This window comes from Panthera leo, chromosome B3 (genome assembly GCF_018350215.1).
Source record: "Panthera leo isolate Ple1 chromosome B3, P.leo_Ple1_pat1.1, whole genome shotgun sequence".
NCBI classification, from domain to species: domain Eukaryota; kingdom Metazoa; phylum Chordata; class Mammalia; order Carnivora; family Felidae; genus Panthera; species Panthera leo.
The window spans coordinates 19,046,448-19,058,544 of NC_056684.1; the positions used below are offsets into that span (position 1 = coordinate 19,046,448).

At 46.0% G+C, this 12,097-nt stretch overlaps 1 protein-coding gene across 3 annotated transcripts in view; it reads left to right on the forward strand.

Annotated features, from left to right (window-relative positions):
* The window catches only part of LRRK1 (leucine rich repeat kinase 1), a 148,918-nt gene that overhangs the window by 4,777 nt on the left and 132,044 nt on the right, over window positions 1-12,097 (forward strand). For all 3 annotated transcript variants that reach the window (XR_006203399.1, XM_042941183.1, XM_042941184.1), the window contains exon 2: window positions 639-854. Coding sequence is in view for 2 of the 3 variants with exons in the window: in XM_042941183.1 (XP_042797117.1) it covers window positions 758-854 (97 nt within the window). In the remaining variant the exon portion in view is untranslated. The remainder of the gene's footprint in view (window positions 1-638; window positions 855-12,097) is intronic.

A 12,097-nucleotide genomic window follows, 5' to 3' on the forward strand; every position in this document is an offset into this window, starting at 1 on the left:
AGTTTAAAGTGAGTCTGCCCCACCCCAGCTGGAGTGTGAGCCCCTGAAAACAGAAGCCTCATGTAGTCATATCGATGTCGCTGTGCAATTGACAGGGGTTATGTGTTGACTAAACAATGGCTGAGCCCTTACCAGTAGGTGTCTGTCATTGTTGGGGTTTCTTAGGACTGTTTTTAAGTAGACATGATCAGCGGGGTGCAAGTTGGGGTGGGGGCAGCTCATCCTTTCACTGCCCCCACCTGACTGGGCATGGCTAGACAGACAGAATGTCAAGAATGTTGCAAGAAGAGAAATACCTGTGCGATGTATAAATAGTAAATGTATTGGGGCGCCTGGGTGGCTCAGTTGGTTAAGCGTCTGACTTTGGCTCAGGTCATGATTTCATGGTTCGTGAGTTCGAGCCCCGCATCAGGCTCTGTGCTGACTTCTCAGAGCCTGGAGCCTGCTTTGGATTCTGGGTCTCCTCCTCTCTCTGCCCCTCCCCCGCTCATGCTCTGTCTCTGTCTCTCTCTCAGAAATAAACATTTAAGAAAAAAACATTAAAAAAATAAAATAAATAGTAAATGTGTGCAAGGGTACAAGAAGGAACTTGACAATTAAGAAAAGCTTTCTGATTTTATAATGTTTTTCACCACCAGAACGAGACTGCTTTCTGCTCAGCCATGACGGCGTGTCTGTGCCTCAGTCCACCCTCCGGGCAGCGGTGGCGGCGGTGACCCTGGCCAAAACTGACTTGGAGAATAGCCACCGAGAGTTGATGGCTGGCATGTCTCGGCGACCGCCCAGCATGTACTGGTGTGTGGGTCCAGAGGGCTCAGCTGTGTGTCCAGAACGTGCCATGGAGACCCATAATGGTAAGAGCAGGGCCAGTCTCACATGCTGGGCACAACCTGCAGTTCCTGTCCTGTGGGGAGTCTAGAACCAGGGGTGTTCAACCTGAGGGTTAAAGTGAAAGTCTCATTATAAAACTTATCGTGGGATTCTCACTTAAATTCTAAACATTAGGGGGCTGTGGGCCAAAATTTACTATGGAGTCAAGGATCCTAAGAATCAGGGCATTACTTCATGTTGGTTAAAGGTTTTTTTGATGGGGATTTGGTTTCATGATAAAAATGATGCATATTTATTAAAAAAGAGAGAAGTAGGAAAAAAAAAAAAAAATATTGCCCAGAGTGCCACTGCCCTAAACACAAGCACTGCTACTGTCTTGAGATGTTCTCTTCTAGTCTGCTTCCTTCTGGGCTTCAGGGATTTTGTTTTAATTTTATAGTGTATAGTTTACTATCCTACTTTTTTCCTCCTAAGTTCACCAGTCACCTAGCTCGTATGATCTGGTGAAACATCTTATGTGGGAACACTGTGTAACATGATTGACCTAGTCCTCACTCTCCTATGGGGTGTGTGGGGATATATAGGTTGCTTCTAGTTGCTAAATCTTACCAAAAACATCCCCTCCTGTTTTTACACTTAGTCTTAAGACTATTTCCATAAAGTAGATTTGTAGGGAGATTATTAGGTTTGAACACTTTTAAGCCTCTTTATACGTATGGCCAGATTTCCACTAGAGTTAGTTGAGTTAGTTACACCACTTTTGAAAAATTTTTAATGTTTTATTTACTTACTTATTTATTTATTTATTTTTAGAGAGAGAAAGAGAATGTGAGTGGCGAAAGGGCAGAGAGAGAGGGAGACAGAGAGTCCCAAGCTGGCATCACACTGTCAGCACAGAGCCTGACACAGGGCTCTATCCCACGAACCGTGAGATCCTGACCTGAGCTGAAATCAAGAGTTGGACACTCAACTGACTGAGCCACCCAGGCGTCCCTATGTGTTTTACCACTTTTAACACTATTAACACAAGTTAAGAGGATGGCAGTGACACTGCTGAGGTTTTTTTTTTTATTCTTTTTTTTTTAATTTTATTTTTTTTCATTTCCTAATCAGTATTTTTTAAAATTTAAATCCAAGTTAGTGAATATATAGTATAATAATGGTTTCAGGAATAGAACCCTGAACACTTACATATAACACCCAGTGCTCATCCCAGCAAGTGTCCTTTTTAATGCCCATCACCCATTTAGCCCATCCCCCACCCAGTACCCCACCAGCAACTCTCAGTTTGTTCTGTGTATTTAAGAATCTCTTATGGTTGGTGCCCCTTCTGTTTTTATATTATTTTTGCTTTCCTTCCCTTTTGTTCATCTGTTTTGTATCTTAAATTCCACATATGAGTGAAGTCATATGATATTTGTCTTTCTCTGACTGACTTATTTCGCTTAGCATAAGACACTCTAGTTCCATCCACGTTGTTGCAAATGGCAAGATTTCATTCTTTTTTATTGCTGAGTCATATTCCATTGTATGTATATACCACATCTTCTTTATCCATTCATCCATCGATGGACATTTGGGCTCTTTCCATACTTAGACTACTGTCAATAGTGCTGCTATGAACAATGGGGTGCATGTGCCCCTTAGAATCAGCATTCCTGTATCCCTTGGATAAATACCTAGTTGTACAATTGCTGGGTCATAGGGTAATTCTACTTTTAATTTCTTGGGGGACCTCCATACTGTTTTCCAGAGTGGCTGCACCAGTTTGCAATCCCACCAGCAATGCAAAAGAGTTCCTTTTTCTCCACATCTTTGCCAACATCTGTTGTTGCCTGAGTTGTTAATTTTAGCCATTGTGACAGGTGTGAGGTGCTATCTCATTGTGGTTTTGATTTGTATTTCCCTGAAGATGGGTGATGTTGAGCATTTTTTCATGTGTCTGTTAGCCATCTGGATGTCTTTGGAAAAGTGTCTATTCATGTCTTTTGCCCATTTCTTCACTGGATTATTTGTTTTTTGGATGTTGAGTTTGGTAAGTTCTTTATAGATTTTGGATGCTAACCCTTTATCTGATAGGCAGAGATACTGTTGTTAACAATAAATATTTGTTAAGTCCCTAGTACATACCAGGCACTAGATTCAGTGTTTTAGGTTGTTGAATTCTCACAATGACCTATAAAATGGATATTTACCCCCATTTTATAGCTGAGGAACTTGAGAGTAAAGAGATGTGTAGATACGTGGTGAAGGTCAACAATTTATAAGTGGCAGAACTGCTGTTTGAACCGTGTCTTAACTCTAGAATTTCTCGCCCTTAAAATCTAGGCCATCGTGTAGGATATGAGAGGGCCCATATGTTGGGTTTGAGAGGGCCAGGGTGTTTGTACCCTTCATCAAGTTAGCGATCCAACAGTGCACCTGGCTCACCAGATATTGTCCAGTTACTCGAGTGTTTTTCTTCATTGAAAATGCCCAAAAGCTAACTAGGGTGATGTTCCTGGAAGATTTCTTTGTGCATAAGTCAGATTATGAAATGGGAAAAGAATTTGTTTCTTGACATTGCCCAGCACTAAATGTTCCCAGAATGTTCGACTTGCATCCTTTGAAAAGTTATTTCTCTCTTAACGACGTATGTCTTTTTTTTTTCTCTCTTTTTGGCTGCTTGTTAGAAAGGTGACCTGTGGCAGAACATGATACCCGCTGTTTGGGTAGCACCTCTACTTTCCAGCTCCATTATTCTACCTATCTCTCCTCTTTGCAAGGGACATTGGGGTTTACTGGGTGGGTGACTGTGGCATCTGAAAAAACCCTAGAGGGGATCTGCCTAGTCCCCTTCCTGGTCAAGAGTTGATGACCTAAATGAGTGGCTCTCTACCCTCGCCCTCAGAAACACTGGGATGTCTAAACTACCATTGGCCAGGAAGCCCCTAGGCATAAGCATTTAAAAAAAGTGTTCCACCCCCTCTCCATGATTCTAATGTGCAGCTGGGACTGAGAATCAATTGGTCTAAATGGGTTGGGTCCGTAGAGCAGCACTTCCCAAATTGTAGTATATACTTGAGTCCCCGGGCGATCTTGGTGACCTGTGGATGCCCACTGGGTAGGTCTGGGGGCCCCCAGAGCCTGTGTTTCTAATAGGCTCCCAGGTCCTGCTGATGTTCTGGTCTACCCGCCAAGTGCAAGGCTGAGATGATACTTTCTGAAGTGTCCACAGATCCCCACTGATTCTTATGGATCCTGGGGACCTGGGCCAGTGGACTCTGAACAGACATGGATCCAGCCCTGCCTCCAGGCCTGAGATAAGACAGATAACCAGAAAATGTTCATGTGCACTGAGAGGCCAAGCACTGAAACTACCCAGCCCCCATTTTTTCTTCCCTTTGAGGTCTGTCTGGACTTTACCCTTCTCCCATAGAAGGGTTTCCCACTAGCTTAGAAGAAGCAGGCTCAGAAAAGTCTTTTCTGCTCCAGGGGTCTCTTTCCCCAGTGGAATCTCAGGATTTGCCACCACCCTGCTCTGAATGAACCATAGGACACACACAAGGGTACAGGAGCTTATGGGAGTCATGCAGCCCCCACTGGGGACTGCTCTAGGTGCTGGGGGTTGGAGGGAGGGGGCCCCCAGGGGAGGTGATGTCTTGTGAATCCCTGATGCTAAGGGAGGTGTTTATGTGAGGACAAAACACATAAACCACAGAGTTGAAGAAGATAAGAGGAAAGTGGCCTGAAATGCATGAGACAATTCTGTCCTATGGCTCAGCATTACGGCAATTATTTTCTCTGTTAAGGAATTATAATAGTAATTGAATTCTCCTAAGGACTCCATGAAGAAGTGCAAATTTATGCCCGCACTCCCAAAGTAGAAAGGTACCACAGGTGGTTGCAGAGGAGCTGAGGGTGGGAGTCCCGCCTTGGGACCCTCAGGGAGGACTTTCAGCACTCCCTTCCTGCTGGCAATGGGCTGCTTACTTGGTGGCCAGACGTCAGGCCCCTTCTGGCCTCCTATAGCCACCATTGAACCCCCGTGAGAGCAGTGGAAGAATGAGGGCAGAGGAGGACACCCCCCCACTCCTTGCCTGTCCCCTCCACAGAACAGCATCACCATGGGGACCTCCACAGGATCCCACAGGCACTGGGAATGTTAAATCTATTACCTGTGGCTCTGATGTTAAATCTATTACCAGAGGCCCTGCTAATTGCATGTTCGCTAGAGTGACGAGGACTTCTGTGACTGTCTTGTTTGAACCCCACAGGTTGCTTCTGATGGTGTTTTCTTTTTTTTTTTAAGTTTACATATTTATTTATTTTGAGATAGAGAGAGAGTGTGCACACAAGCAGGCGAGAGGCAGAGAGAGGGAGAGAGAGAATCTTAAGCAGGCTCCACACTGTCAGCGCAGAGCCTGACGCGGGGCTCGATCTCACAGACTGTGAGATTATGACCTGAGCCAAGATCAAGAGTTGGACGCTTAACCAACCAACTTAAGCCACCCACGCGCCCCATGACTGTGTTCCTTTTCTTTTCACTGAGAGGGAAGCAGTGGGCAGACACACAATGGGATTCACACAATGTAAGGTCAGGGTTGGGGGAAGGGTGGGGGGCTTAAGGGCCTGCCTGTGGGGTTAATCGGGACTGCATTCAATTCGTAGTGCTGGGTGACCTCCACTGAGTGGCTCAACTTCTCCGAACCCTGATTCAGGCAGACACAGGATCTCAGTGGGATGCACCAATGACAGTTTATTTCTGGCCTCCACACCGGCAGGTGGCTGGGGGGGCTCTATTGCACGGAGCTGTCTGAAGCTCTGCTTCACGGGACTCCTGTTCTTCTGAGACCAGGGGACGCTCTTCCCCTACCAATGGCAGAGATGTAAGTGGAGAAAGCAAAAGCACGCCAGGTCTCTTAAGGCCTTGGCTCAGAATGGCACGCCGTTGCCCTTGGCCAAAGCAAGTCACAGGGGAGAGCCCAAATCAAGAGCTCCATCTGTGAGGAGGCCGTGGCCAGGCTGTGGATACAGACAGACATGAAAAATTGTTGTCCGCCGTTCCATCTGCGATGATGGGAGTTGGCGGGCTTCAGTCCTTTGGAAAATCAAATGTACCTTATGTATATATTCTTATTTATTTATTTATTTAAGCAGCCAGCAGAGTGCCTTCCTCCCCTGAACTCCTACCTGGAGCCTATGTAACAGCTAACAGTGGAGTTGCTTTGATGGGCAGTAGTGAGGGGTGGGCTTGGTGAATCCCACCTGTGGGTCTTCACCTTGACCCCAGAGCTCTGCAGGCCCAGTTTAAAAATATCGCGTGTTGGATTTTATTTTCACAAAATGCAAATACACACACCAAGACCACAGCCTGAGGGCAGGTGACACTCAAAGGGTAGCACAGTCACATGGACATTACAGCCACTGCTCTGTGCTCACCTGCAGGGTTTATGTTTTCTGCACTGAACTTGTGTTCCTTTTTCTGTTTGCTTCTTGTTTGTTTGTTTTTTGTATTATGTTTGCAACCAGAAGAATAACACTGCAATTTATTTTTAAAAGTGTTGACTTTTTAAATACCAGTGTGTTGTGATTAGGATCTAACTGGCACACCTCAGCGCTCACTTTCAAGGTCAAATCCACGTCAGCTGGCCTCTTTCCTCCTAATTTCTTTCTGGAACAAATGGAATATTTGACTCCATGAGCCTGAAGCTGTACCCGCCATCTGGGTTGTTCCCCCAGCAAATGGGCTGGCTGTGTCCTGCCCACCTTCTCCCAGACCTTCTGGGATCACAGGGAGCCCTGCTTCCCCACCCCCACTCCAATCCACCTAAGGAAAATTGCCAGGAAGCAAACCAATGAGACTCTGATTATAGTCAATGTAGGAGCAGCTTGCTTTCACTCCAGAAGCTCTCTCTTTTACAAATGCTTGGAAGAGGGGTGCCTGGGTAGCTCAATCACTTAAGCATCCGATTCTTGATTTCAGCTCAGGTCATGATCTCACGGCTCGTGAGTTTGAGCCCGGCATCAGGTTCCGTGCTGATGGTACAGAGCCTGCTTGGGATTCTCTCTCTCTCTCTCTCTCTCTCTCTCTCTCTCTCTCTCTCTCTCCCCCCTCTCTCCCCCTCTCTCCCTCTCTCTCTGCCCCTCCCCTGCTCGTACGCTCTCTCCCTCTCTCTCTCTCTCTCCAAAATAAACTTTAAAAAAATGGTTGGAGAATAACATACTTTGGAAATGATAAAGTTATTATGATGCCTCCAAACATAGTTTAGAAAAAGATCCAAACATTAACAAAAATCAGGAAAGAACTCACGTTTTACTTTCAAGTTTGGGGTGCTGAGACATTTTGTGTGTGTTTACAGATGTGTACGAGGTGTGTTTTTCATGCCCTTACCTGTATGGGTTGTATACCTCATCTTGTGCCTGTTTAGAATGGCTAGTCCTTCCAAAGCCCAGGAAGGTGCAAGTACTTCACCAGTTGCCCAGTGGTCCCAGGGGGTTCTGCCTGTGCCTGTCCTGTGTTTGCTCAGCACAGCTGTGTCCCAGGAAGGCTTGTTGCAACCTTATTAGCTCTGTCAGCAGTCAGCTTGCCTGAGGTTCAAGAGGAGCATTTAGAAAGTGTGGAGGAGTGTAGAGTGTGTATGGATAGATTGAGGGTCAGTGAGATACTGGGCTGGGGCTGTGGGGCCATCTATGTGAACAAACACATCATTATGCATTCTTCCGAGTCTGACACCAGTCAGAGTGGAAAAACCTGTCCTGCCAGCTGAGGTGAGGCTCCCTGGAAAGTTGAGAGGTGAACAAACTTCTAGATAATTCAAGCCAAGAACTCTTGGTGAGCCTCTTCTGGATCGTGGAGGGTGAGGGGGGCTTGGGCAGACGTCACTGGCGGTGGCTCACATACCCCACAGCTCTGTGAGCAGTCCTGACTTCAGCTGCCTGCCTCTCAGAGCACTGTCCTCCACTGAACGAGCATGGACCAAAGGAGGAGAAGGAACATTCCAGAAGCTCTTCAAATCCCAGGTTTTTACATAGCCACTTTTAGCGTCCTTCTCTTTTTCTTTTGCCTTTTTCAAATCTGTATTAAAAATAACTTCCTAAGAGCCAAGGGGTTTGCTCGAGTAGGGGCTCTCTTCTTGCCTTCCAGAAATAGAACAAGGAAACAGGCTGAAATAGGAAGTGCCACTCCGGTGGTAGTGTGCTTTCTTGGCGGGCCGCTGGAAGAGATCCTACAGGGGACAGGTCCACACTGACGTGTGCCTTCCGGAGTGGAACTGCCAGCCCATGTGCCTGGAGGCGGTGTCCTGCTGGCGTCTGCCAGGCTGTGTGCATACCATGGGAGCCAGGAGGGCGGACAGGGCTTTGCTTGGAAGGAGACCGAGGTCCAGGGGGATGTCCCAACCTCAGCCTGGCCTCAGGGGCAGCACTGGGCCTTCCAGGGACCACAGCCAGCATCCAGTAAGGAATCCCTTACTCAGTGAGGTGAAAGGAAGGGAGGCCAACCCGTGGCCCTGGGGGTGGGAGAAACGGCTGTGGGCATCCATCCACATGGGTAGCAGTTGACACAGCTGTGCTTCATGCCCACAAAGCCCTGCCCCACTGCAGAAAGCTCTGGATTTGATGGGGGTTTTAACATTAACCTCCGTCTGTGGCTTACATCTTCTGATTATTTGTCCAGAATGCACTTGCTTACCTCTAGCAATGGGAAACTGACTACTGCTCAAATAATGCCAGCCATTCTATGGGCAACTCTGTTCGGAAGTTTATGTGGTGGGACCAGTCCTGCCTTCCTTGCATCCAGCTCCACCCACCTTAGCTGATAAGAATTCCTTAACCCCTTTCTTGAAATAATGAAAAGCAGATGTCTTGTCCTCACTCCCTGCGGATTCCTTTTTTAGGCTGAGTAAACCATCCCGCAGCCTTCAAGAGCAAGAAGGCTTCCACTTGGTTATCACTGGGATTTTGCTCCTTGGTCTGTGCACCAACATTAGGCCTTGGCCACCTGGGCCCAAGGAAAGAACTGCCTCCCACCCACTCCCTGCATCTTGTCATGGCGGCTCTTGGGAGCACCCATTCTAGGTGGCAAGAGCCTGAAGGTCACCCAGGGCCTCGGCCCCTACCCACTGCCCATCTTCCCCTACCCGACATTGGTCTTTACTCGGTTCCCTTTATGAGAGATGGGCAGGGCGGTCCCACCTGAAAGCCTTTGTGCTCACTGGGGACCAGCCAAGACCCACCTGACATGCATTCAGTGGCCAAGAGAGGGTTTTTTTTTTTTCCCCAGCCCTGCACCTGGGCCCCTATGGAGCCATCAGTGGCCTGTGAGCAGGAAAGTATCTGTGTAGACATTGCCAGGTCCCAGTACAGAGGAACAAGGATTTTCTTCCACCTGTCTGGTTTCCTGGTCCACATGAGTCAGACCTTGAAACAGCCATAATTAGGGATTTTTATGAAATTCTTTAATTCTCTGGGAATAGACCCCTCTGTCTGCAATAAGATATAAGTCCAAACTTTAGTGTATGGATTTCACACACATTTTCAGGAACCCTGATAAATGAAAATAGGGGGCTTCCAATATTCTTTGGAAGTCCTTTACCATCCTGGCCTCCCTTGTGTTTAGTTTGTCCAGATTCCACTTAAACATCTTGTTGTATATTGGCATTTATCATGAAGACAGAAGAAAAAAAAAGAAAAAAAAAAAAAAAAAGCAGTAACACGCATCTCAAGCATCCTGAGCCCATAACCCTGATGTTATAGAAGAAATCATACATTAGCAGGGACGCCTGGGTGGCTCAGTCAGTTAAGCATTTGACTCTTGATTTCAGCTCAGGTCATGATCTCATGGTTTGTGAGTTCAAGCCCCATGTCGGGCTCCGGGCTGACAGCACGGAGCCTGCTGGGGATTCTCGGTCTCCCTCCTTCTCTTTGCCCCTCCCCCACTCGCTTTCTCTGTTCTCTCTCAAAATAAATAAATACTTAAAAAAAGAATTTATGTAAAAAAAATCATACACTTGTTAGAAATTATATTTTCAACTGTAAATAACTTCTTAGGATTATACTTAATTTTGCTCATTCTTACTGGGGTTGTGCTTAGCAGTCTTTATCCCATCTACCGCCATCCAACATCCAGTGGCCAGGACACGTCCCTAGGTGTTGATTGAAAATCGTCCACCTGGTGGTTTCAAGAGAACCAAGAACAAAAATAACTTAATTTTGCCATCTTGAATTTATCAGAGACTTAGAGATATTTATTTTTTTATTTTTTATTTTTTTTAGAGATATTTAAAAGTATTGAAAAATTGTAGTGCATTATTTTGGATACAGAACCATGTGATAGGGTGCCAGGGTGGCTCAGTCAGTTAAGTGTCCAACTCTTGATTTCACCTCAGGTCTTGATCTCACAGTGTGTGAGTTTGAGCCCCACGTCAAGTTCTGCACAAGAGGGATTCTCTCTCTTTCCCTCTTTCTCTGCCTCTTCCCTGCTCACTCTCTCTCTCTCACAAAATGAATAAATTAAAAAAAAAAAACAAGAACCAATGTGATGATGTAAATTTGAGATTGGAATTTGAAAACAAAAGGACAAGAATTGACACTGGAAAGTTCCTTTTAGTAGCTTATTTTGGACTTGAGATGAGCGCTTAAACACTGGCAGGTGACCTCAGGTGGCTTCCTGCGGAGGAAGGCCAGGACAGGGCCCTCAGGCAATTCCACCTCAGCCTGGCGGTCAAGATCGAAAGTCTCCGGTGGGCAGTTGCCCATGTCTTGCTGCAGACATCACCAGCACCTCTGGGTTCAAAAGCAAAAAGCAAGCAGAGAGCCCTTGCCCCACAGTGGGCAGGAAGCACCCCAAAGTTAAGAAAAAGGTTTTTGTGTATAATTACACACATTTCTCATAGAACATTCATACAATACAGATAAAGCCACTGTACTTTTTGGTTCCTTTTCCATCTTTTCCAAGTGATCACTGTTAACTGAGTGTGTTTCCTTCCCAGCCTCCCCCACACTTGTGCACATGCACATGCGCACGCGCGCACACACACACTCCATTCTTTTGTATGTGTTTCTGGTTTTACATGCATGATATTCAATTGTACATGTGTTGTGCAACGTTTTTTCCTTGAGTTGTCTTGGAGTCTTTTTCATGTGCTCGTGCATAGCATGACTAGAATAAAATCGATGTAATCAGTCTTCCATTAAAGTGTCCTTAGATTATTTCTACATTTTGCTTGTTATTGTAAGAGTTATTACTGCCTGTGACCCAGCAGAATTGCAAGATCAAAGAATAAGCACATTAAAAATTATCGAAGTAATACACACCCCTGAGTAAAGAAGCGAGTGACACAGAACAGACATTAAGGCAAAGCGCCAGTGTCAACTGCCAGAAGGGTGTCTATTTCCTGTTTCTAATTCCAGTTCCTTAGGTCATTACCATTTCTCTACATAGGGAATATATGCCTGCACATCTGCTCCATCGGCTGAGCCAGTGTCCGTGGCCTGCCTGACGTGATAAATGATTTCCTTCACTTCTGTGCCACGTCTCCCAGCTGCTTCACCCATACTGATTCTATCAGTGTTGGCGCACCTTTGGGTTGCATTTGTGGTGTTCAGTGATATGTTCCCATTACTGCGATTTGGCCCAGGGACTCAGTGTCATCCTTGCCCCGTGGGGCCCAAGGGGTGAACACCTGTTCTCTTCTTTTTACTTCCACCCCCCATTTCTGACTCCTACTCAGAAGTCTTTGGCCCCTTGCTTATATGAAGCACATCATCCAGAAGACTCCTAGCACAGGCTTATGCAGGCGCACACAAGAGACTGGGCATTCCTGGAAGCAGGTTCACTTTGCCCTCCCTGGGTCCCAGCTGGAAATTGTCTGCCTTCAGAACTTGGAAGAGCCCTCTCTATCATCCTCTAATGCAGTTTGATTCTCCTTGCTTTGTGGATGACTTTTGTTTTCTTCCCCCCTCCTCTGTGGCAGCTTTTAGAATCTTCCGAATGCTTGGTCTTCCGAAATCTCATCACCACAAGATGTGGGTGAGGGTCTTTTTTTCATTCATGCTGCTTGGCACTGCGTAGGCCAGCTGTTTAGGGCTGGAAAATTTATTGTATTCTCTTTGATAATATCTTCCTCCTCTGCTTTTTGTCGTTGAGGTTTGGTTTTGTTTGTTCTTCTGGAACTCCTTTTAGTTACAATAGATGTTGCTTATCTTTTCTCTCACATTTTCTGATTTTTCTTCTTCTTCTGAAAATTGTAGACATGTTTTTTAAAATTTTTTAATGTTTATTCAT